The following is a 25,500-nucleotide window of genomic DNA, read 5'->3' as shown; positions in this document are numbered from 1 at the left end:
CCTAGAGTTAAGTGACAAGGCGATTACCACTGCAATCCAGCCGGAGTACAAAAATTCACGACAACATCGACCCACGGGAACATTTATTTATTTATTTATTTATTTATTTATTTATTTATTTATTTATTTATTTATTTATTTATTTATTTATTTATTTATTTATTTATTTATTTATTTATTTATTTATTTTCCAGACATATGGCTTCGTCTATGAAAGACGTGGGTGTCTACTAAGTATTCATTCTTACACATTCTTATTCTTATTCTTATTCATTCTTTTAACACTGTCAAAATTTAAGCATGAACAGAGCATTGGCATTCAACGCATACTGAAATGCCTCAGTCGAAGCGACCGGAAAACGCACATCATTGGCATCAGCTGTAGAACCAGTCATCGACACTTTCTAAACCCGCAAAGACGGCTGTGTACTGCGTATTTGTTCACGCAGCGCTTTCAGTATGCACTTACTGGTTGCTGCGTGAAACCGCCGAGCAACGGGTAGTCGGCAAAGCTTGCTTTTCTACGAAAATTCTCTACAATGGATGACAGTGCATTACAACGGCAAGAAGTAACTTACGTGTATGCCCCTCTTGAAGGTTTCTTCTCCGACAGCCATATCGAGCATGCGCAGGAGCGCGACAGCCTAAAGTAAGGAAGAAAAAAAAAAAGAACACAATAATTGGCAGAAAGTACTCAAGAACAAGCTCTTTATCATGACAAAGCCAAAGCTGTATAAGCCGACACCGGTAAATGTTCTTCGTCGAAACACGTAATAGGAACACTAAATACCTCAGAAGTAATCTTTGTTCGATAAGATCATGTGGCCAGAGTGTCCAACACCAGTTCTGTGACGCAAAAAAAGGTCGAAAACAGGAAGGCGTGCCTTAAAAGATTCTGAAATATCATCGTTCTCTTCAAGTGCCCATGCGCAGAAAACTTAAATCGCCGTCGTCATCACAGCGCCTTTGCGCACGACACCCTATAAAATTACAAAAGAGAACTTTAGCAGCCAAAGCCTACGCTTGGCAAAGGCATCTAAAGGTGTGTCAAAATTAAAGTTAAGTTCCGTGGTTTCACATGCATAAGCCGCCATCTGATTACGAGGCATACCTGGGGATTTGTGACGCGCGCCCAGTGCAAGGCACAAGCGTCTTTACAAGCGAACGAGCGTTTTTGCATTCTCCCCTCACCGAATGTTGGCCGCCGCCGCGGCCAAGATATCGACCCAGTGACCTCGTGCTCCGCAGAGCAACGCTATAGCTACTGAGCTAGCACGGGGCTTAAGAGACCGTCGAGAGAGCCGCTGAAATGGAGGCTGGATTGGTGAAGGCCGCGGGCGCAGACCCTTGGGTACTGAATGGAGTCGCTGTCACCCCTTTCCCGCCCATTGCGTTCGCACTTAGAACACTTTAAACGACGCTTATGTGAAGAGATGCCCTAATGTAAGGAACTTAGCGTAACCATTACAAGATATACGGAAGAAGTGATTTAGATTATGTCTGAACAAGAGAAGTTTACACGCCAGAAAGTAAAGCAGATAATGAAAGCATACTGAAAGCATCTGGACGAGGAGACAGGGCGACTGCTCTTTGCACTTAATGATGAATAACTGACATTGAGCTGAACGCTGAGGTTTCACATTAAACTTGCTGGCGAAATATGGCAGTGAATGAATGTTATAGGGTAACGGGAAACTCGCCTACCATGGATCCTCCTACCACCGACGTATGGCTTTTCTTATCATCACCCAGAAATAGAAGCACTGGTGCATAGATACATCTTCTAATGCTGTGTAGAAACCATTGTGTTATACGGTCCTCATCGAAGGAAGAAATATTACTTTACAAGTGGCATTACAGCAGTAATAGTTCCGCAATTATTGGTTAAACGAAGACTTGGAAGGTGTCACTAACGCCCGAGTGCGTATAAGTAACGCGACGTATTACGGTAACGGCAATGCGTGCGTGCTTGGCTAAAAGGTGTTTCATAGACATACCGCAGAGCAACCTCTTGGGTCACGCCGCTCTGAGTTGTATATTTGTCTAATGCCTTTCGTGTCTCTGTGCAAGTACCGTTGTTCAGACTCTGGCTGCCGCTCGGAGAAAACAGTAAGCGCAAGTATCGCTTCATTGCAGCACGTTGTGAACATAGCACGGTAGTTTGACAACGTGCTATATATCAAAAATAGATCCTTTTGAAACGTAATGAGGATTGTGAACAGACAGCACTAGCAAATAAAGCTGGACAGAAAAGCGCACCTTCTGAGTGCTGAAGACGTTGAATGACTGGTAGATCCTGTACTGGGTGTCGACGCTTGTGACCACAGCCGGAGCGTACTTCATAATGTCGTGCTTCATTACTGGAACGACCTCGTTGACCACCATGAGGTCGTACTAAGGGGTATTAAAGAAAACAGGAAAAAGATCGCAAGTGTAACCAATAGATATAAGTAAATATCTCACTGTATATTGTAGAGCATTGAGTCCCCCAAGTGGGCTTCAAGTAGAGTTCCCCAAGTAGTTCCCCAACAGCCTCGGGCACGTATCTGCACCTTTCCATTTGGGACCACTTATAGTTACATTCTACGAACAGAATATCATCTCTTCGCGAAGACAAGTCCGCTTGACGATATGCTTGTTCCTGAGAGGGGTTTCCGTTCTACAACCGCACTGACGGCTTCAGTGCTTACGTGTGTAATGCACCAAACTTGGGCTTGGTTGCAGATCGCCACAGCGAGTTACACACAATTACAAATGGGGCGGCAGAATTCTATTTTTTGAAGAATGTTCATTAATATATCCACACTCCGGTTCATAGCTAGGCAGATTATATCACTGCTTTCACTGTATCATTTTTGGTAAGTATATTTCTAAACTGACAGATGCGGCCATGAATTGAATTGTAATTACACCTATAGCGCGTGATATCGTATATTCATCGCGCGATAATCTTCGCGAAATGCGACTGCTTCCTTCTTTGTTTTTCAGTCGCCTTCAAATATTTGGCAAAATTTTCGGTATGATGTATGTGAGCAAATGCAGGTATTTTTCATATGCGTTAGAAGCACGTGATAAAAGTTGCACATTGACCGCATGCGCTGAGATATCAGTGTACATATGCTTGGGCAGATAGATACTAAGGTTTGTAAGCAACGACCTCCTGTGTGCTTCCACGATATTTCATTAACATTGCCGATGGTCTGCTGCTTGCTTACAAGTATTTTAGCACAGTTCGGTGGCATTTGTTTAAACTGTTAATATCGCCACTAGAAGACTGCAACGTATACGGCAAATATATAGTATACTGCGACTGTTTTCACGCCATTTAACACCTATAGTTAGTGATTGCGCGTAGCAGGACAATTTTCTGGTGATGAACGTTGACCGCATGGAGCTACCACAGCATGTTGTTGAGAGTATGCGTTTATAGTAGAGTTGACAGCTGATTCCCCTCATACGAATTCACCACTGCTATCTGCACACAGGACTGGTGGAAACAACTTATTCTTTTCCTTACTTTGCGTCCCGTTTCTTTTGCCGTTCGTAGCAGTGAATCAGCTATATATGTTAACGTTTACGCTTGCTCCCCTAATATGGCATTGTACTTCATGGTATACGTGAGGCTTCATGAAGTAGTGATACAATAAAAGCTCGCAGTTTTGAGCCGTGTGTAACACCTGAGCTTCTTCTCGCCAACTCTTGAAGAAACGAGAGGTAAAACGCGAATTAATCCGGTGCCGTGACGCATAACCATGCCTTATTGTCATAAGCAGGAAGGTAAAGTTAACAGTGCTTCAATTGATAATGTCAACAAATTCAGAAGTTCATCCGTTTACGGTGAATCACAACTCACAGGCACAGCCAAAAAAATATCGGGTGCGGGTTCAACGCACCCCATAGTCGAATATCAGCCCAGTTTTCGTTTGCAGCCTTGAAAACAACACAGCACTACGTTGGTCGCGCATACTTTAGTACACGTAGCACAATTTAAATCCAGGCTGCGTGCCAGGCTTAGTCTATATTTATATATATATAAGATCGCACATACGTACATTAGGTCTTGCCTGTACCAAAAATATTGCATTTGAATGTTTGTGAGCAGCCGTGAATTTCATGAATCGTGACAAGGCCATGTGATTTTGCCAGAATAGATACAGGTCAAGCACAGCCCAATAGCTTAACAAAGTTTTGCGCTTAAACAAGTGACGTAAGCGTCCTGGAAGGCTGCGCATAAGACTTCCGGCGGCGTGGTTGGCACAGACGCCTCGGAACAGGAAGTCCGCGCATTTTATGTACTGAAATTGGATCACTATAGACTTAAAATAATGTGCTGGCGACGGTGTCCCCACTGTAGCGAATGCGAAACCGCAAGCGATCGGCTCTTTTAATTATGGAAGCCTGTTTCCAGTTACCTTCGCCATAATCTCGCAGTTCCTGTCTTGTGAGTGTTTTTACTTGAAAAATCTATACCCAATTCCATGTTTGATACCCCCCTTTCGGAACGGACATATTTCACTGCTGAGATTTCCATTAATTTGCACTCGAGCCAAGAGTATACGCCCCGGCTTGGCAACGTGACAACAACGTCATTTCAAGATATAATCAATGCCGAGAAAATAAGAGGAAAACGTAAAATAAATTGTTAGAAACATAACAGTCAACTAAAAATTGCAATGACAACGCCGTTACCGATTTAGATGACTGGTCGAAATACTCGAGACAGCGGTACTGGAAGTACGTTGCAAATCCATCCATCAGCCACACGTCGTCCCACCACTCCGGAGAAACTAAATTTCCGAACCACTGTAAAAAATAATAAATGAAAAAATAAATGAAAAGATGAAGTGTCTATTTAAGCTACACGTCTATATATATTTTTTGAAAAAGTCTGCGGCAATAAATAAAATAATCTTAGTCGACCTAACCACTAAACTAATAATCTATCGGAAACGCTATTGTGTCCGTATGTCTGTGTCCATCACTGCGCGCATTTCGCAGTTGCTTTTAACCTTTGCTGTGTGAAAGGCTAACAAAGTGTCTCCGACACAAATTTTGGAAAGTTACGTCGCAAACGTCATGCGATAAAGGTAGCACAATGATCGTCTTGTGAAATGTAACGACGTTTTGTCGGCAACATCGGTTGCACAGACGCATTCATCGTTCAGTTCGTTACCACTGAGGCGATGATGTTACGGGGTTCATGCTAACTTGTCAGGAAGACGTAGCGCTTGTGCGGCACTGTGATGGTCGACACTATACATAGAAAAAAAACAACCCTAAAAATAGAATACAGATGCAAACTGCATTAACTTATCAGAATATACAAACATGCTTTAAGCTCACTTCCTAGCTAGCAAGACAATGGATGGCGTTAGGATATTATTTAGCCTCATCTGCTGCATTCGCACAAAAAAAGCGGTGTGTACTCTTGCGCAACATCTCGCTGGTGCGAGCTAGCTTGAAGCCTCAAATGTCTCACCTCGTGAGAGAAGGCATGACAAAGAGAAAGCATGACGCTTTGCCTCTTGGCTATCGAAGACTCCTCGGCATCGTAGAATGCGACCGACTCGGGCAGGTACAGGAGTCCCATGTTTTGAATGTCGCTGATGTAGTGCTCCATGGCGATCACGTCTGCAAGGGAAGAACGGAAGGGAGGCACTCAGAAACGAAGGCGAAGTGCCAAAAAAAAAAAGAGAGAAGGAGAGAGATTTGAAGGTGAAAGGTTAAATCTAGGTTAGCTGTATAGTTCATTCACAAGGTGTATATAGGTTTCTGAACATCGTCAAGCTAAAGAACGCCGGTTTTAGTCCAAGCACCTCCATGTCAAAGGAAAATACAGTTTCATTGAATGGAATTAAAAATATGTTACCAACAAAAGAGATGCAACATAGGAAATGATCTTATGGAAAACTCATTATTCTGAAACACACACACACAGACACACACACACGCACGCACGCACACACACACACACGCACGCATACACACACACACGCACGCACACGCACACACACGCACACACACACAAACACACACAAGCACACACACACACACACACACACACACGAACACACACACGCGCGCGCGCACACATACACGCACGCACAGAGAGAGAGAGAGAGAGAGAGAGAGAACACGTGAAGTCTGCAGTGAAAATATCGCGTGAGGTGAAAAACCTAGAACAGTGGAAAGTTAAAAAGACTTGCCAGTCTTTGGAACTTGATAGGGCGCCGCGAAGTATTCTTCGTAAAACTTCAGAATCTGCGGACCCATCGTAAGCAGGAAATCGACGTCTTTTGCTACGCCAGGGCGTGTCCAAAGCTTCATCTGCGGAACAATGAAGTAGCAATAAACGAGGTCATTGACTTCGGACCGCTATCGTTTAGCGCATAAATTGTTAAGTGGTTGCCAGCACTAGTAAATTGAGATGGTCAGTCAGTTCTGTCGGAGGACGCCACTGACTCTTTCGCGTAAGACTGACTTCTGAACTATTACAAGCCAGAAGGCGAACTACCCTCGGCGTACCCAGCTTCTGCGTACAGTCAGCAGTCTGTGAGAGCCGGCGTCCTTGGCGTGAGGACACCGCGAAAAATATAGAAAAATATGCTATAGGATCTCAGTACACAGTGCGCAGTCTCTGACGCTTTTCGATAACATCCACTGATATTTAAAAGGAGTTACAGAAAGGCATTTCGCGCGCATTTTCTGCCCCTTCGTTTATCGAAGCTTCGACTTTCAGGGGCCAGTATACTCGCATGTTATGGCAAAGCTTACTTCGAGAAAATCAGTCTTGCGGCCTGCCTTTTGCAAGGGGGAGACCGCGCGGCGGTTACACTCGCCGTGTGCTTAGTGTGCGCGCCTGTCATTCCGCAAGCCACGTATCCACGATCCAACCCAGACACTGTTACAACACGCGCACCTCCATTAAACCAGCAATTAAAGGTCACGCAAGCATTTCCAAAAATATGCAGATGACTACAATGAAGACGGGGTACGCCTGTCTGCGTTGAGAAGCTCAACCATATCTGGCGCTCAACCCTATCTGGGGCCCAGCAGACACCCCACGGCCTAAATACGGACCAGACCACGACACAGAACACATACTCTGGCACTGCTGTCACCCAGCCTGCCACTCCTCCCCTCAGAAACCCAACTCCGCTTGCCTCTCATCATCGGGTGGCTGATTCAAGCGTCCAAGACACAAGATCAACGACTCCTCAATGCGTTTCTTGAACTGAGACTGACGAACGCAGTGAGTGAGTTCCTGGAATGAGGGCCACTGAAAATCTCATAGAACTGTTCCATCATCTTCCTGTCTTTTTGAACGAAACGCTTGCTATTGGTGAACTGATGCGTTGCACTAAGAAACAGATTTAATGAAGTAACGGCGGAGGCGACATACGTTGGCATCCTTTCCATAAATATTTTAACATACAAACCAAACAATTTTTTGCGTGTGATAGCCATTTTAGTGTAATGGTGAAACACCGCGATAGACATCGACGGAACAGACGCCGTATGAGTGCAACACGCGCAGAGCACTTGCACTTCATTCTGTTCCTAATGTCAATGAAACTGGCTCAAGCGATCATACTTCTCACTGGGCCTGTTGTGCGACCCAAAAGCAGCGCGAAACGTTAACAAAACCGGCTTCACCATACAAGTACTTCGTAGGAGAAACTCGCTAGACTTATTTCCTGTCATGCAGAACAAGAGAAAGAGCCTGCATATTACCAACGTTTCTCTGTACGCAACTGATACTGTAATAATTTTACTATGACAACTGTCTGCGCCGATGGAAGCCAACACGGTCCCGTCAGCCGAGATCAAACCTACACGATCTCGATTGTGAGACCGGAGATCAAGCGATTCCACCATCAGGACACCGGATGCCTCACGCGCCATAGTTGTACAATGTTTCGTGACCGTGCCGCAGCATCCATTGTGGGCTCCGCATGCTGAACGCTGATGCCTCCCTTGAACCACATGCGATGCTTACTGTGGTCGGAGAACACATGCTAAAACTCTAGGTCTACTCTTTTCCTTTCCTCCAGGTAATATTAGAAACAGAAGATTATTATTAGAAACAGAGCACACGGCAATCGTGGTAGAAATGCGGCAGGAAGGGAATGTAAATTTCTTCGTCTTTTTTCCAGGTAAGGAATGTTTTCGCATCATTTTTATTCCAAAAGACAATGGGCACTTAGTATAACTCATGTGCGGTTAGCACTCATACAGTGGTATTCGTAGACTACGATTGTTTGTTTACATGCATAAAGGCTTCGTCCCCATTCAGTAGCATGCGCTTCAATTTCGGATGGTCTTACAGGACGCGTGCATATCGCCCTGTTGATTTTAATGAAGGGTACGGCATTCAGTAAGCCGACTTGTCACACCTAAGCAACAGGAAACTCAGCTCAGGAGAAATGGCAGGCAAACAATGAATTAATATAATAAAGTGCGTACCGAGCCGTTCCCAAAGGGCACAAAGTCGGATATGAAGAATCCAGCAGAAAACGTCGCCATGTTGAAACTTGTGACGAACACGTCTGCTTTTCGGTCCTCGCGCCTATGGAATAAAAGAAATGAATCTAACTAATCTTGTGACTCCGTAGCTTAAATTCGTAGCAGTAACTCATTGCGAAAATACCATTCATTACGAAGCGGGCTGTTCGCATCACCACGCTAGTAATGCTGCAGGCAGAGAGAAAAAAAATGATGAAATGAAAAGCTGCTGTGGTGTTCTATAGCGTCAGAGGAGCATAATGTTATCTACTTTGGCACATGTGTATACTGCAGCTACCACTAATCTGGCGACCATATTTCTAACACTAATAGAGTTATAAGCGGTAACCGTCAGTGGTGACATGCGTAGACGCGGATGTAATAACTGCATTAAGGTTAGATATGAAAAATACGCTTCCACACACATTCACCCTGTCCAAAACAATAAATTACGAGTAAAAAATGTGCAGTTAATCCCCCAGATGCGAGAAGCTTTCGTTTCGTTGCGAACTTTCCGTTTCATTCCATATTTTCGGCATGTATTAGCCCAGACATGTGCTTTTCACGTGTATAGCCCGTGTAGCCTACATTTGTATTCCATGTGCCTATAGAAAGTATTCACGATAAAGGTCCCGATTCTCTCGAAAACTTCGATGACCATTTTCATGTAGTGGTTGCTGTGTAACGGGCGAACCGCAAAGCGTTGTCAACGAAAATTATTTAGATTACTTGCTTTCTCATGACTGATCTTGAACAGTATACAGTTGCGTTCCCTGCCTAAACATGTCCTCGATGTGGAAAAACTCTGCGGCGTCTCATTGACCTGTAGACTTCTCCGAACTCACCTAATTATGACCTAAGTTTGCCTCGTTTTCCTATAGCCTTCAATCGACAAGCGACTCGGGAAGAAAATAACCGATTACGAAAACAAAGCACTCACTTATTGTAAACTGCTGCCAGGGGCATGTTAGAGAGTGTGTGAAGGTTGTTGGGTCGAATGACCTCAATTACGAAGGGAGCCTTGATTCCTGGCTCGTCAAAACATGGGAAGGTACGCCTGGCTTCGGTCGGCAGGAAGTTGGCACCATAGACCCACCTGTCAGAGTAAAAAAAAAAAGAAAAAAAATTTCCGTAGTATTTTAGGCTACACGTAAAAACACTCAAACATGACATCACATCATGAAGTGTTGACCTAGACTGGTGCACGAACGTGGAAGAAGAAAGCGTGCAGTACAAGCGAGTGCTGACCCATGTGCATGGCCGCCCACACCGCTACTCTTCCCCTCAAAAACACAACTCCGCAGTCAGTGAGTTCGCAGTGAACGCAGTGAGTGAGTTCCTGGAATGAGGGTCACTGAAAACCTCATAAAACTGCAATAAAGTTCCTACATCTTTCTGTCGCTTTGAACGGAATGCTTGGTATTGATGAAAGCTAATAATGTGCCAGTGATCTACCGACAGCATCCTGCTGATGCTTCGCACTCCGACGATGTATGTCTTTGAACAGAGTCTAAAGTACTACTACTACTGCCAGCATGAAGTCATGGCGAATGCTACGGAAGTTGTGACTGAAGATAACACGCCGAGAATACGCGCACCTTCAGGGAGAAAAGTAATAAGTCAATCTTTTACATACGGAAACATTCTACAGGATGGGCATCCGGACTCCGCAAATGAGACATGACTAAGCTTCCACAAGCAACGTGTCCTGCGACCGCGACGTCCTTCCCTTTTCCTTTCCTCTCTCCGAGGCGTTGAGCCTCTTCCTGGTGGTCATAGGGGTAGCGGTGAGCCTCGGTTAGCCTCGGCCGGCAGTTTCGCACGTCTTCCTCTCCCCACAATCATTCTCTTTCAACCAGCGTTCGTCGGTTCACACCGGATTGGAGGAGCGCGTATGTCTGCGCTCGATTTGCTGCGTGTTGCAACGTCGGGTCCTTAAGCCTTGAGCTTGGCATCCAACACAACCACGTGGTAGGTTACCGAGGAAGACTGGCCACGGACGTCGGGACACCTGGTTGCCGGGCAGGAACGAGGCACACTTTTGCAAAAACTTAGCAAAATTATTTACATGATGAAGCCAGAACGAGAGGAGTACGGCGGGGTCGCTTACTATACACCCTTAGAGGGCCCGAATGTCCCTATAGGTCCCTATATACGAAGAACTCATATTGTTCTTGTGAGTGTAAGCGGTGTCCATTCATTACTTCGGTGGCCAAAGGGGTCATTAATGTTGCGGCGGTGGCCGTAGGGGCCATTATCTTCCCGGTGGCGGCCGCAGGGGTGATTAACTTTCTGGAGGCTGAATGGATCCTTCCCTCGCGGCGGCCGAAAGTCCATTCTTCTAGGCGACCGAAAACCCTTAGACGTTCTCACAAATGCGCAAAAATCGTTGGCGGTTTGGCATACATCACATCCCACCAAGACGCGTCCAACACACTCCAACTTTGCCGACGAGGGAGCGAGCCGTAACATGCGTGGCGGTGGGAGTGGCATGATCGCGAGCACTCGTGGCATCTGCTTTACGTTTCCTGTGTCCTCGTTTTCCGTGCGCTGCTGTCTCTGCATGTCGAATCAACTAGCCCAGCAACTCGTGCAGGGTCGATGTGACCGCCACTTCCTGCTTCGACAGAGTCCGACTTGCGTCGGGCTTCAGTTGCCCGCATTACGTTTGCGGTGGAATATATTGTTGCCGACGTAATGTAAAAAACAAAAGCTGATATCAGAATGGCACGTCCTGAGAAGGGCGGGCCCTGGGAGGTCGGGCTCCTGGGAGGTAGCAGAACGGCGCCGCTGTGGGGCCGATGCGGCGAGGGCTCGTCATACGGCCGAGACTGCCGAGCTGCGGACGACGCGTTTGGATATACGGTTTGCGAGCAAGAAGAAGCAGAAACTATCGTCACTGGTGTCTTTTTTTTTTTCATGTTGGATCCTCCTCCTCCTTAAAAAAAATAAAAGAAAACCTCAGACTTTGTTCCCTGAGGACAATGTGAACAGGCAAACTGCTACATAATCACAGCAGGAATGATCTGCACCACAAATAAATAGGTATGTCCTTAAATTTTTTCATCAAATACTCAGAGAAAGGAGGCTGAAATTTCAGATGCTGTTATGCTATGGTTCTATGAGAGAATGGCACTGCTGCTGGTTAGTCAGAATAAACGAACGCATCCGCAAATTAGCCTCTGAAAAATCGGCGGGGGACTGTTTTTTCATTCTTTTAAAATATTCCTTGCCCTAAACTAGTCATAAACGAAAAAAAAAAATAATACGAAAAATTATTGGTGTCAACATGACAATCGTTAACAATACCTAAAAATCGGGGATTATGAAATCGTAAAAGCTGGCAGATATAGAATAAGGACGTTTCAGTATGTCTTCCTCTCTGAGCTGGTTGAAAGACCAGCGTATGTGCACGTGCTACCATAAGGACGATGTTTGCTTTCGTGCTTTCACATTTTTTATGCGCGTTTCGACATGCTCATGTATGACAAAGTAAGTGGTCGAGGTAAACGGGCAACCGGGTGTCCTGTACGTAACATTGAACGGCCCCGCTGTGGGTAGTAAGGAATGCCCCGGCGTCCCTGTCTTAAGACGAAGCTTTAGCTCGGGTCCAACTTCGATGCCAGCTATTCCGATACATGTAAAACGCAGAAAAACTTCTCCTTTCCCGTGTATTTAGATAGGAGACTCGGAGCTAAAGCTTCTTCTAAAGAGGAAGCTTTAGCTCGGGGGCTCCCATACAAATAAATAGGAAAGGAGAAATTGTTTTTCTCGGCAAACACCGCACGGAATTTGATGAGGTTTGTTGCATTTAAAGAAAAAGTTATAATCTAGTGACTATTGGCAGCGAATTTTTCGTTTAGGCCATCAACTTTTCTATAAAAGTTGTTCAAAATTGCAAATTTTCAGAAAACAGAACTATGAAGTTTGCAACTCTGCAACTCAGCAATGAGAAAAGATATCACAATTCTGTAAACTGTATCTAATAGTACAGCTAAAGCGGACAAAACGTATGTATTACATATGGCTCCCAAATAGAACGCTAATATGTGAATAGGATTTTTGCAAAGCCCTTGCAAGCAATGTAACAAATTCACCTAACATGCAAATTGGTAGATCAAAATTGTCCGCTTTGGATGCTCGATCGGGTGCAGCTTAGAGAACTACGATATCTGTTCTTAGCGCAGAGCTACAAATTTGTAGACGTCGTGCTTAAATTTCTTTACCTTATGAATTTTTGAAAGTTTCTTTCAAGAAAAATTCTGGCCCTAAATGAAAATTTCGCTTCGAATAGTGCTAAATTTTAGCATTCTCTCTCAAACGAAGCAAATTTCATTACAATCGGCCCGGTTGTTATATAAGAATAGCATTTCTGCGTTTTACATGCATTTGAATAGGCGGCATCGGAATTGGACCCAAGCTGGCCCAAGAGACACAAAGTGAATCCGCGGTGACGTTTGGCACGGAGTTCAGCAACTGCCGCTGTCGAGGCAAATCTTCCGCAAACAACAGAGCAACCTAGAGTTTGCTGGCACACTTGCACTGCTCACGCTGCGAATCAGTAGCAGTTCAATAATATGTTTTACCCCTACCATTGCATGGCTTAATCTGCTCTCTTTGGTTCAGTTTGATTGGTCTGCACGTTATGTAGCAAACACCTTTAAATCTGACTTCTCCACAGCATACAATTTAATGAGGAGAAGCCCACCTCCCCGACTCTGTTTTACCGGCGATAGCCCGTATGGAAGTCTTCATTTCTACATGCAATGAAGAGAGTTACCATGACAAAACGAAGTTTCATGGCAAACAAACGAACAACTTTCGCAAATACCGTCCAAGATGATGGTCAAAGTAAGCGAATAACTTCTAGTAACGGTAGAAATCAATTCGACACGTTAGAAACGGTGTATGACGATGATCGCGCAAATTTCGTCGACATGTTTTGGTAGACGGCTTCAAAGCGTGACCACGACGGCGGTGCGTGGACGATGGTGTGACGGTGATGGAAATGATAACGGCGCGATGAAAGCGGCCGCATGACGAACACGGCGTAACGATAACGGAATCACGACAACGTGACGGCGATGGCATGGCAACGGCTGCGCATCTGCGGTTCGCACGAGCACGCGTTTGCCCTACGGAAATCAGATACTCCTCCGACCAGGCACGTACCCAGGATTTTTCATAGGGGGGGGGGGGGGGAGGGGGCAACTCAAGGTAACATTTCTATGCAAATGAGGGGAGGCTGTACCTTCCCGAGTACATTTGTAATGTGAATATTGACCATCATTCGCCATAAAGACTCGTAAACGCGCAAGAGAGAAATGAAATATGGTGTATATATATATCTCACACGTACGCCTGTGAAATACACCATTCCTTTACTTGACAAACAAGGAACCACATCAAATGGACTCGCGCAGGAAAGAAGCGCAGAATGAACGCTGCAACGAACAAGTAAACAAGCGAAAGTGTGAAATAAATATTTCTAGTGGCATTTTTATTTTTAATTAGCTCTGAAAGAAACATAGAGAAATGTATAATTGCGCAACAATCAGAGTTCTTTTGGATCCCTCGTTTACTGCTCTTCCAAGTTAAGTGCCAAAGCCGACTCGTGTTATTTAGTAAGTTGTGCAATGATGCGTGGTCACCAGTCCCGTACAATCGCGTAGAGCTCCGGACGCTGCGGTTCTATGAACGTAGTGTGCCCCCCGCGGAAGGTTAGAAAAACACCCACATAAGCACAGCAGAGAAGTGGCTACAGTCAGGCGGATCGACTGATAACTGTAGAAGCGTCATTCAAAACGCATGGAATTGTTCTCCACTTCCGGCGGCGTTTTTTCTACTTCCTTTTTAAATAGAGAGATGTTGATCCCGCAATATTTTTATAGACAACGGTTAAATTTCTTAATTTGCGCTTTTCCTTCCTGTTTGGCTGTTGCCTTGGTTCTCTCCCTTAGTAGATCACTTAATTTCTCAACTCCTTAGGGCTTTCGTTTCCAGTTGCCAATTTTGCACGAAAAGTGCTGTACAGATAGGGAAAGACCAGACGAGGTAACGGGTGTCAGTCACGTTGGTTATGGGTTTAACGGTTATTGCAGGGCTTGATGATGGACGCTGTTTGGCATTACTGGGTTTTCCACCTTATCTAATCCATATCGCGGGTGTATGGTTCCGAGGATCTGCCAGCGTCGCGGCGAGTCGTCACTTGGGGAAATAATGAAGCAAAAGGAAAAGCTAAACGCAACTGTCGTTTTCACCGACCACAACTCGTTCCACGAGCTTACAGACCAGCTTAATACGAACCAAATCCCTTTCGTGGTCCCTGCACCAGCCTAAACAAAGAAGGTTGAACTAACGAAGCCACAGAGATGCGCGCGACCATTCAATAGATTGTGACGACTGAACACATATCAAGTTTATCACGCGGGCACCGAATCGATGCGAAATTTAGCATTCACAGCCCAGGAGATACCGACAACTACTGCCATACAAAAGGAGTGAAAAAGGCAGCAAGATGTTTTCCACCGGATATCTGTTAAGCCTCAAGATCCATTTGGCGGCGCTTTAGAAATGTTTGTGAGCAATGGTCTAGTGGGCAGGATTGGAGGGGGGGGTTAAGCCGCTTAACGCCCCCCCCCCCCCCCCCCCCGGGAGGTACGTGCCTGCCTCCGACCATTCGCTTTATAGCCGAGCAGATACCGTGTACTCTGGAGTCGGTCTAAGCGAAAGTTTGGTGAGCCCGCAAGATGAAACGGTGCATCTCGACAAAAGGCGCGTAGCCTAATACGGCGAGAAGTGCGCTCCGAAAAGCAGGGCGCATTCATGCGCGCGTCTACCAACAGCGCTTGATCGCATGTGCGTATTGTCACGTGGTAGTGACGGTAAAGAGAGAACACAGTAGCAGTACTGTGAAAGACAAAACTAGCTTTTATTGGGCGAACCTGTGCCCACAAAACAGGCTACACTTAAAGCACAACGATAGCGGCGAACACAGTCGGCGATCGTCGAAAATCTGATCAGCGAGTCAAGCGCGTCGGCTTTTATAGATCAGTCGTCGAATGTTCCAGATTAACGGATGGGACCCGCGTGTCTTCCACAAAGTTCTACACTATTCGTGTCACGCGATGAAATCTGATACCACAAGGTTCGGCGACAACAGACACGCGGATAGAAGCGTCGATAACTTTCCAGAAACGTCGGATACATGCAGGCGCGTCCCTCGCTCTGCGATTACAGTTGTTAAGCGGCGAAACGTAGTTGCCCGATAAAGATAAGTACACGTGTCATTACCCCCCTCTTAAAAAGCATCGACCCGATGCTGCAAACAAACGAAAGTAACAAAGAAAAGCACTCGTAGCAAAGAAAACAACAAACTAAGGAAGTTCATCAGCGTCCGTAAAATGGTTTAAGGCGCACCACGTGGACCACTTCAGATCGTGCGCGGCGCCGCTGTGAGTGCGAAATGCCGTCTGGCACGACCTCATAGTCCAGTGCGCCAATACGTCGGATGACCTTGTAGGGTCCGAAATAGCGTCGCAGCAGCTTCTCACTGAGTCCTCGCCGGCGTATCGGGGTCCATACCCAAACACGGTCGCCGGGCTGGTACTCGACGAAACGTCGTCGGAGGTTGTAGTGTCGGCTGTCGGTACGCTGCTGGGTCTTGATCCGTAGGCGGGCGAGCTGTCGGGCTTCTTCGGCGCGGTGGAGATAGCTAGCGACGTCAACATTCTCTTCGTCAGTGACGTGGGGCAGCATGGCGTCGAGCGTCGTCATCGGGTTCCTGCCGTAAACCAGCATAAACGGCGTGATCTGTGTTGTTTCTTGCACCGCCGTGTTGTAAGCGAATGTTACGTACGGCAGGACGGCATCCCAGGTCTTGTGTTCGACGTCGACGTACATCGCTAGCATGTCGGCGAGGGTCTTATTCAGCCGCTCCGTAAGACCATTCGTCTGCGGGTGGTAGGCCGTGGTCCTCCTGTGCCTTGTCTGACTGTATTTCAGAATGGCTTGGGTGAGCTCTGCTGTAAAGGCCGTTCCTCTGTCGGTGATGAGGACTTCTGGGGCGCCGTGTCGAAGCAGGATGTTTTCGACAAAGAATTTTGCCACTTCGGCTGCGCTACCTTTCGGCAGTGCTTTAGTTTCAGCGAAGCGGGTAAGGTAGTCTGTCGCCACGACGATCCACTTATTTCCGGTTGTTGACGTCGGAAAGGGTCCCAGCAAGTCCATCCCGATCTGCTGGAATGGTCGGCAAGGAGGCTCGATTGGCTGTAGTAATCCGGCTGGCCTTGTTGGCGGTGTCTTGCGTCGCTGACAGTCTCGGCATGTTCTGACATAACGGGCGACGTCGGCGGTCAGGCGCGGCCAATAATACTTTTCTTGTATCCTCGATAGTGTCCGGGAAAAACCGAGGTGTCCAGCGGTCGGATCGTCATGTAGGGCGTGCAATACTTCTGGACGAAGTCCTGACGGGACAACAAGAAGGTAGTTGGCGCGGACTGGTGAAAAGTTCTTCTTCACGAGGAGATTGTTTTGAAGCGTGAAGGAAGATAATCCGCGCTTAAATGCCCTGGGGACAACGTCGGTGTGCCCTTCCAAATATTCCACCAGGCCTTTTAGCTCCGGGTCTGCCCGTTGCTGTTCAGCGAAGTCTTCCGCGCTTATCATGCCAAGGAAGGCGTCGTCATCTTCGTCATCTTGCGGCGGCGGGTCAATGGGGGCACGTGATAGGCAATCGGCATCGGAGTGTTTTCGTCCGGACTTGTAGGTTACAGTGATGTCGTATTCTTGTAGTCTGAGGCTCCACCGCGCCAGTCGTCCTGAAGGATCCTTTATACTCGCTAGCCAACACAAAGCGTGATGGTCACTGACGACTTTGAATGGCCTGCCATAAAGATAAGGGCGAAATTTAGCTGTAGCCCAAACGATGGCGAGGCATTCCTTTTCGGTCGTAGAATAGTTGCCTTCCGCTTTTGACAGCGACCGGCTAGCGTAAGATATCACCTGTTCGACTCCGTTTTTCCTCTGGACTAGAACGGCACCGAGGCCTAGGCTACTGGCGTCAGTATGGATTTCTGTATCGGCGTACTCGTCGAAGTGCGCAAGTACTGGCGGCGACTGCATGCGTCGTTTGAGTTCTTCAAATGCGTCGGCCTGCGGCGTTTCCCACTTGAACTCAACATCACATTTAGTTAGACGTGTCAACGGCTCGGCGATGCGTGAAAAGTCCTTGACAAAGCGCCTGTAGTAGGCACACATGCCAAGGAATCTACGCACTGCCTTCTTGTCGGTGGGCTGCGGGAACTTTGCGATGGCAGCTGTTTTCTGGGGGTCGGGGCGTACTCCGGATTTACTGATGACGTGGCCTAGGAACAGAAGCTCGTCGTAAGCGAAGCGGCATTTTTCTGGCTTCAGAGTGAGCCCTGATGACTTGATGGCCTCTAGTACTGTCGTAAGCCGCCTAAGGTGATCGTCAAAATTTTCGGCGAAGACGACGACGTCATCCAAGTAAACAAGGCAGGTCTGCCACTTCAATCCTGCTAACACCGTGTCCATGACGCGCTGGAAAGTTGCAGGTGCCGAGCAGAGTCCGAATGGCATGACCTTGAACTCGTAGAGGCCGTCTGGCGTGATGAAGGCGGTCTTTTCGCGATCTCTCTCGTCGACTTCTATTTGCCAGTAGCCAGACTTGAGATCCATCGACGAGAAGTACTTAGCGTTGCAGAGCCGATCCAATGCGTCGTCTATCCGTGGAAGGGGGTATACGTCCTTCTTCGTGATCTTGTTCAGACGACGATAATCGACGCAGAAACGTAGGGTTCCGTCCTTTTTCTTCACCAGGACAACAGGGGATGCCCACGGGCTTTTCGACGGCTGGATGATGTCGTCGCGCAGCATTTCGTCGACTTGTTCTCTTATAGCTTCGCGTTCTCGCAGCGAAACTCGGTAAGGGCTTTGGCGGAGTGGTCGAGCGTACTCCTCGGTTATTATGCGATGCTTGGCGACTGGTGTTTGTCGAATCCTCGATGTCGTCGAAAAGCAGCCTTTGTATCGTCGGAGCAGACTTCTGAGCTGCTGTTGCTTAATCACTGGGAGACTTGGATTAATGTCGTAGTCTGGTTCGGGAACCATGGTCGTCGGAGTAGATGCGGCGGAATCCGAGAGGACAAACGCATTAGCGGTTTCCACAATTTCCTCGATGTACGCGATCGTCGTGCCCTTGCTGATGTGCTTGAACTCCTGGCTGAAGTTTGTCAGCAACACTTCAGTTTTCCCTCCATGCAGTCGAGCGATCCCTCTTGCGACGCAAATTTCACGGTCTAGCAGGAGACGTTGGTCGCCTTCGATGACACCTTCTACGTCAGCGGGTATTTCGGTGCCGACCGAAATAACAATGCTGGAGCGGGGCGGGATGCTCACTTGGTCTTCGAGCACACTCAAGGCGTGGTGACTACGAGGGCTCTCCGGCGGTATCGCTTTATCTTCCGACAGCGTTATTGACTTCGACTTCAGGTCGATGACTGCGCCGTGTTGGTTCAGGAAGTCCATACCGAGAATGACGTCTCGTGAACACTGCTGGAGGATAACGAAGGTGGCAGGGTAAGTCCGGTCATGAACGGTAATTCTTGCCGTGCAGACTCCAGACGGCGTGATGAGGTGTCCTCCAGCGGTTCGAATTTGAGGGCCTTCCCACGTAGTCTTAACTTTCTTCAACTGGGCGGCGATGTGTCCACTCATGACGGAGTAATCAGCCCCTGTGTCGACTAAGGCAGTGACTGCGTGGCCGTCGAGAAGCACGTCGAGGTCGGTGGTTCTTTGTCTCGCGTTGCAGTTAGGTCGTGGCCTCGGATCACGGCTGCGTCATGTTGAACTGAAGTTGGAACGTCGCGTCGTCAAGTCGTCGTTCGTCGGTGTAGTCTTGCCTTCCTGACTTCGTCGGGGCGGCGGCGTGTCGTTGTTATGTCTTCGAGATCGTTTCGTCGTCGTCTTCGTCGGCGGCGGAGGATCTTCGTCAGTTCGACGAACAGCAACCGCACCTCCATCGGTTGCTGCTTTTAGTTTTCCGGATATGGGCTCGCTGACCGGCCCCGGGCTGGGCCAGTGTATGGTCGGCGCTGCGGCGACAGGTAGCGTCCTGGTGACGGCGAACGGGATGGCCGTCGAGGGCTCCACTGAGTAGCGGCGAGGTAATCGGCGATGTCACGTGGGCGCTCTCCAAGCTGTGGACGCGGCGCGTTGACGGCGAAACCTCGCAGTCCCATCTCCCGGTACGGACATCGTCGGTAGACGTGACCCGCTTCTCCGCAGTGGTAGCAGAGCGGGCGGTGGTCAGGAGCACGCCAAATGTCCGTCTTCCTCGCGTAGGTGCGCTGGGCGACGGGTGGTCGTGCTGGCGGCGGCGGCGGCGGACGACGAAATTGCGGCGTTACAGGGCCCTGGCGCGGTCGCTGAGGAGGGCCTTGACGGCGTACGACGGCGGCGTAGGTCATCGCTTCGGGTTGGGGGTGCGGTAATTGAGGTTGCACCTCCGAGACTCCAAGCGACCGCTGAACCTCATCTTTGACGATGTCAGCGATCGAGGCCACTTGAGGCTGCGACGACGGGAAGATCTTCTGAAGCTCCTCTCGTACGACTGCCCTGATAGCCTCGCGCAGGTCTTCGGAGGCCAGTGATTGAACTCCGGCATAGTTTGTAGCGTTGGTGCGGCGGTCGAATTGCCGGTTTCGCATCTCGAGTGTCTTCTCGATGCTAGTGGCCTCGCGAAGAAACTCGTCGACAGTCTTCGGCGGGTTTCGTACCATACCGGCGAAAAGTTCCTCCTTAACACCACGCATTAGTAGCCGGACTTTCTTTTCCTCGGACATTTCCGGGTCGGCGTGGCGGAATAGGCGGCTCATTTCTTCTGTAAAAATCGCCGTGGTCTCGTTGGGCAGCTGCACTCGGGTTTCCAGTAGTGCTTGGGCTCGTTCTCGGCGAACGACGCTTGTGAATGTCTTCAGGAAGGCGCTTCGGAAAAGGTCCCAGGTCGTTAACGTGGCTTCTCTGTTCTCGAACCACGTCCTGGCAGCGTCTTCCAATGCGAAGAAGACATGTCGCAGTTTGTCGTCGCTGTTCCAGCTGTTAAATGCAGCGACCCTCTCGTACGTCTCGAGCCAGGTTTCCGGGTCCTCGAATGTTGAACCGCGGAACGTGGGGGGCTCCCTGGGCTGCTGCAGCACGACGGGGGATGCTGGGGCTGCCATTGGGGAGGACTTGGTGGCAATCTTCCTGCTCGTCTCAGGTAGGAGTCCGTGCTCTGGGGGCAGTCCTTGCAGCCGGCGGCTAGCTCGCTGGTCTTGGTCGGCTGGTGGCTGGTCTTGGTCGACGTTGGTTTTGTCCTCGGGCTTCGGACTTGGATCGCGGCTTTGCGGGGGCGTTCTGTACATGAACGCACAAGCACCTCCACCAGATGTCACGTGGTAGTGACGGTAAAGAGAGAACACAGTAGCAGTACTGTGAAAGACAAAACTAGCTTTTATTGGGCGAACCTGTGCCCACAAAACAGGCTACACTTAAAGCACAACGATAGCGGCGAACACAGTCGGCGATCGTCGAAAATCTGATCAGCGAGTCAAGCGCGTCGGCTTTTATAGATCAGTCGTCGAATGTTCCAGATTAACGGATGGGACCCGCGTGTCTTCCACAAAGTTCTACACTATTCGTGTCACGCGATGAAATCTGATACCACAAGGTTCGGCGACAACAGACACGCGGATAGAAGCGTCGATAACTTTCCAGAAACGTCGGATACATGCAGGCGCGTCCCTCGCTCTGCGATTACAGTTGTTAAGCGGCGAAACGTAGTTGCCCGATAAAGATAAGTACACGTGTCAGTATAGAAGGCTCCATACGAAGAGACGCGACAGAGCTCCACCACCGACCACAGCAGATCTAAACTTTCGGACGCCACGAAGCCCTCGCGCGAGAGCCCGTGCGTTCCAAAGAGCTATAGTTCGCGTTGGCGCGAGAGAAGTATGCAAGGGATTGAAGCCAGATACTTCGACGTCGAAAACGGCATAACAAGTCAAAGAGAGCTATTCAATTTATTAAATAAGTACATCACTCATATTTAAATTAAACGAATAAGTAAATAGTCAGTAGAGGCACATTGACCGATACCGAAACCTGCTCCTCTTAATCCTGTATTAGGCGTTAGACCAGGTAACTGCATGCGCTGAAAGTACACAACTCTTCCATACAACGTATGGTACACGTGCCGCATGTTGTTATAGTGATGATAGCAGTGACAAGCAACACGGCAGTCGTGTCGGAGACACAGCAGGCGGAGCAAACTTTAAGTCTGAGTGAAATGTATAAATAAAAATCTCACGCGTCTTGAAAGCAATTCGATGCTTGCCTCAAGACGAGACAGACGCAGACAGAAACAAGCAGGAACTTTCGACGTTATACCAAGTTAGTTGAGCGGTAATCCTCAAGCTCAAGGAAACTTCATGAAGGGGGAAAATTTTCACCCACGCGAGAGCCCCTAAAACCTGTTCCCTTTCATGGATCTTCCTCATTGTCGATTTCCGGAGAACTTATGTGCTATAGTCTGTGTTTCGGCGCTCTGGGTTGGCGATTAATATGGTCTCACGTACGTTGCCACCTGCTAGTCACCTGGTCAGCTCAGAAGCAGAGCGATCACCCCTGAAAGACTTTGGTTCCGGCTTCCGTCCTGGGACCACGACGATTCTTTTAACTCAGAAGTTTTCCTTCCGAGAAACCCGCACGGGCTTCCTTTGATAGGCGCTGCCGTGCGTCCAGTTCGGTCGCGCTTGCGTGCTTCGGAACTTCGCGTGCAACCGCCCCTTTTTCCGCGACCGGCTTTGAAATGTTCGTTGTAACAGCACGGCGCCTCTGAAAATGCTCGTTATCACTGGGCGCAGTTCCATTAGGCACGGTCGGAAGTTCGCAAATGCGTCGAAATGAGGTCGTTATAACCGATAAATAGTTACACCTGGGATGGTTATAAGTGGGTGCAAGATAGTTTTTACCTTTCATCAAACATATCGAAGTCTTCGAAACGGTGTATCGTCGTAGAAGGTACTAGAAATGGTTACGCAAGAGACGTTTACAGTATTTCTGGGGGAAAAAAAAAACAGGGAAGAGATCGATACGACTGGATCTCTTACAGTCCTGGCTAGCAGTGCAAGGTAAATATTGAAGAAAAAAATTAAGATTAAGGAGGAGTACACAAAAGTGCTAGATAAGAGCGTGTGTAGCATACCTGATTAAATCAAGCAGGCTAGGTGACTTTCACCGCCCCGTTTCAAAGGGGATGCCATTAAATCACCATCATCATCACCATCGTAGAGTGCGGAGAAGTTGCAGATTTCACAGGAGGTAATTTTGCCACTGCCTCGTCCTAGCTCTATGTACTGCGCTTCTTTCCTTTGTCTTGTGCCGCGCTGTTGCAAGATATGTGATAGTGCAAGAAATGTGGCACAAAACGTGCCAACTAGCCTAAATGAGCACGCTGCGAGTATTAATAAATTACTCGTCTGCATTAGCGAAACGGCCGCTATTACCGCAAGGCCCTTAGTAAACAAGCATGAATTCAAATACCAAAGACAGGTGGCGACGACGCCCCGAAATTTCCGTACCTGCAAGCCGTGACGTTATTGGTTTCGACAGCGTTTACTGTAGTCTATATAAATGCTTGTAGATAAAGGACTATATGCACTCCTAAAGCAATCAAAGACTCAAGTTTCGTGAAGCTTCCCTGTGCCTTAACATCCTAAATACGAGACTACTTTGAATCCCAGTGACGTCATAGGCCACAATGTTTTTTTCAGTAACAATCTATCCTTTCTCACCAAACGAATGGAAACGGTATTCTGAAAGACTACATCGCTAGTATAATATAATTTAGTGTTGGTCCTTTTTAAAAGTATAACGATTCAAAAATTCACCTCGCGTTTCTTACAACTCAGGAAAGCGTCACCAAACCCTACAGCTCATTTATCTCAGCCATAGCCTGTTTGAGATACGGCAAGACTTAGTAGTGCAGGCGCTAATGATGAAAATTGTCTTACACGGGCGGGCCCTCTTCACTCTGGAAGCGCCGGACGTTGAAGCCGTTGTCGTACATAGCCACCGTGCTGAATGGAATGTTTAGCTCGTACTTGTCCCCCGTGAGTAGGTCCTCGGCGAGGTTGATGTACAGGAACTGAGAAAAGTCGTTGGTGCGGATGCTAAGGATGTCGGGACCGGGTGCGCCCGAGGAGAAGCGCAGGGTGACGTTGCCACGATTGATGACCAGATTGGCCGCGTGCAGCTGTATTAGCTTGGTGGGCACCAGGGCCTCGATGGTGATGCGCACGCTGCCCTTGAAAGACATGCTCTGGTCCTGGTATTCTGGCACCAGAACGAGCTTGTACGTGATCGGAATGACCGTTTTCGGCAGGCGAATGTCCTCGACGTTGTGGTCGCCAGCATCGCTGGGGAATGACGGCGTGGCGAAACGAAAGATGGAGTCGTTGATCGGGGGCGGCGCGCTTTCCCTGTTGGCAGCCACGTTCTCGTCCGCAGAAGCCTGGCTAGCCTTTGTCGTGGGGCTGTTGTCGTTGTCCTCGGTCTCCGCCGCGGGTGCTGCTACCGCCGGTGCCTCCTGGACCACCGGTGCGCCGTGGACAGCTGGGGCTTCCGGTTCTTCGGCCGCTGCCTCTTTCGTGGCGGCACCTTTCTCGACCTCCTCTTCGCGTTCTTTTTCCTCGGCGATGTTCGGCGGCTTGCGGGTAGGCGACGCCGTCGCCCTGCGTTTCTTGGGGGCGGCGACGGGTGCCGCCTTGCGCGCCTTGGCCACGTGGTGCTCCGAGGGCTTGCGTGCCAGCGGCTTCTTGTTGACCGCGGGAGCGTTGTAGACAGCGCGTGGTTCATCGGCCGCTTCGTTCTGCGCGACGGTGTTGTGGACGGGAGCGGCGGCAGGACGGCGAGACGACGCTCGCTTTGCAGAATGCGCTGCACTGGCAGGCAACGCCACAGCAGCGACGCTCAACACGAGGCATGCGCCGATCACGAATTGCCATTTCCGCTGGCCAACGAGACTCCTAATGTTGTGAAAGGCGCTGGTAGCGGTGCCACCTGGTCTCCTGACCTTGGGCCGGCTACCCACGACGTACTGGGCACTCGACTCGTACATGGTATTCGTAGTCGGCACGTGCCCTACAGAGGTTCGGCTGCAACGTCGTTCAGCAAGGAAGCTACGCGATCCCTTGAGGCGTGCTCACCGATCGGTTGTTCGGTGGGGCCCGGCACCCGGCGCCGGGGTGTTCAATGTAGCAGTCTTCTAGTGCGGTCCTTCGCGGAAGCCATTTGCCAGCACAAGCGGCCCACGATGGCAACCGAGCGCGCGGCGATCTTCACTTCTTTCACTTTGTACCACACGAGAAAACGACTGCTGCGAGCCAATAGAGTAGACAAAATTAACCCAAATTAATTGGGAAGGGAAGGTGACGTGAAAAGGCATCCCGTTTGGTCTAGTACATTTCCATGAGAATCGGGAAATTTTGGGCGATTCAAGTCCGAACCACGCCGAGTCATGCAAGTCCGAGTCACGACGAGGCTCTGGCGTCGGGTGTATCTGTAGGTGCGGAGTAGGTTTACGTCTGCGCTCTTATACGCGTCTTCTCATACTACTTCCCATTCTCCTGAACCCCAACACATATAAACCACGGGGCCATTCCTTCTTACTTTATTTATTCAAGTCTGCAAGGGTAACATTATACACTTCATATAACCGCTATGAAAACACAGACAGAAGCAACTTAGAACACAAAGACTAGCAAGTTTTGTGAAGTCTCCCGTTATATCTATAACATATGGTATACCATCATAGCACCTGCATATACGAGGTGGCATCAAAAGATTTCAAGACTGGCTCTGTTTTGAATTATTTGCATTTAAACACACATTTGAAATAGTTTCCTTGCTCAGCAATACAGCCCTTCCAGTGTT

The 25,500-nt window shown here is 48.5% G+C and overlaps 1 protein-coding gene across 1 annotated transcript in view; it reads right to left on the bottom strand.

The window, feature by feature from the left end:
- The window catches only part of LOC135898421 (aminopeptidase N-like), a 38,815-nt gene extending 13,899 nt beyond the window's left edge, over positions 1-24,916 (bottom strand). The window contains exons 1-8 of the mRNA XM_065427347.2: positions 23,580-24,916; positions 9,446-9,601; positions 8,467-8,569; positions 6,207-6,327; positions 5,480-5,631; positions 4,690-4,803; positions 2,260-2,394; positions 579-644 (exon numbers count right to left, since the gene is read on the bottom strand). Coding sequence (XP_065283419.1) covers positions 579-644; positions 2,260-2,394; positions 4,690-4,803; positions 5,480-5,631; positions 6,207-6,327; positions 8,467-8,569; positions 9,446-9,601; positions 23,580-24,685 — 1,953 coding nt within the window. The 5' untranslated portion in view covers positions 24,686-24,916. The remainder of the gene's footprint in view (positions 1-578; positions 645-2,259; positions 2,395-4,689; positions 4,804-5,479; positions 5,632-6,206; positions 6,328-8,466; positions 8,570-9,445; positions 9,602-23,579) is intronic.
- Between the last annotated feature and the right edge of the window lie 584 nt (positions 24,917-25,500).

Source organism: Dermacentor albipictus, chromosome 4, assembly GCF_038994185.2.
Source record: "Dermacentor albipictus isolate Rhodes 1998 colony chromosome 4, USDA_Dalb.pri_finalv2, whole genome shotgun sequence".
NCBI lineage: Eukaryota > Metazoa > Arthropoda > Arachnida > Ixodida > Ixodidae > Dermacentor > Dermacentor albipictus.
Note: the sequence above shows the minus strand (reverse complement) of the source record. Positions and strands in the feature narration are given on the sequence as shown.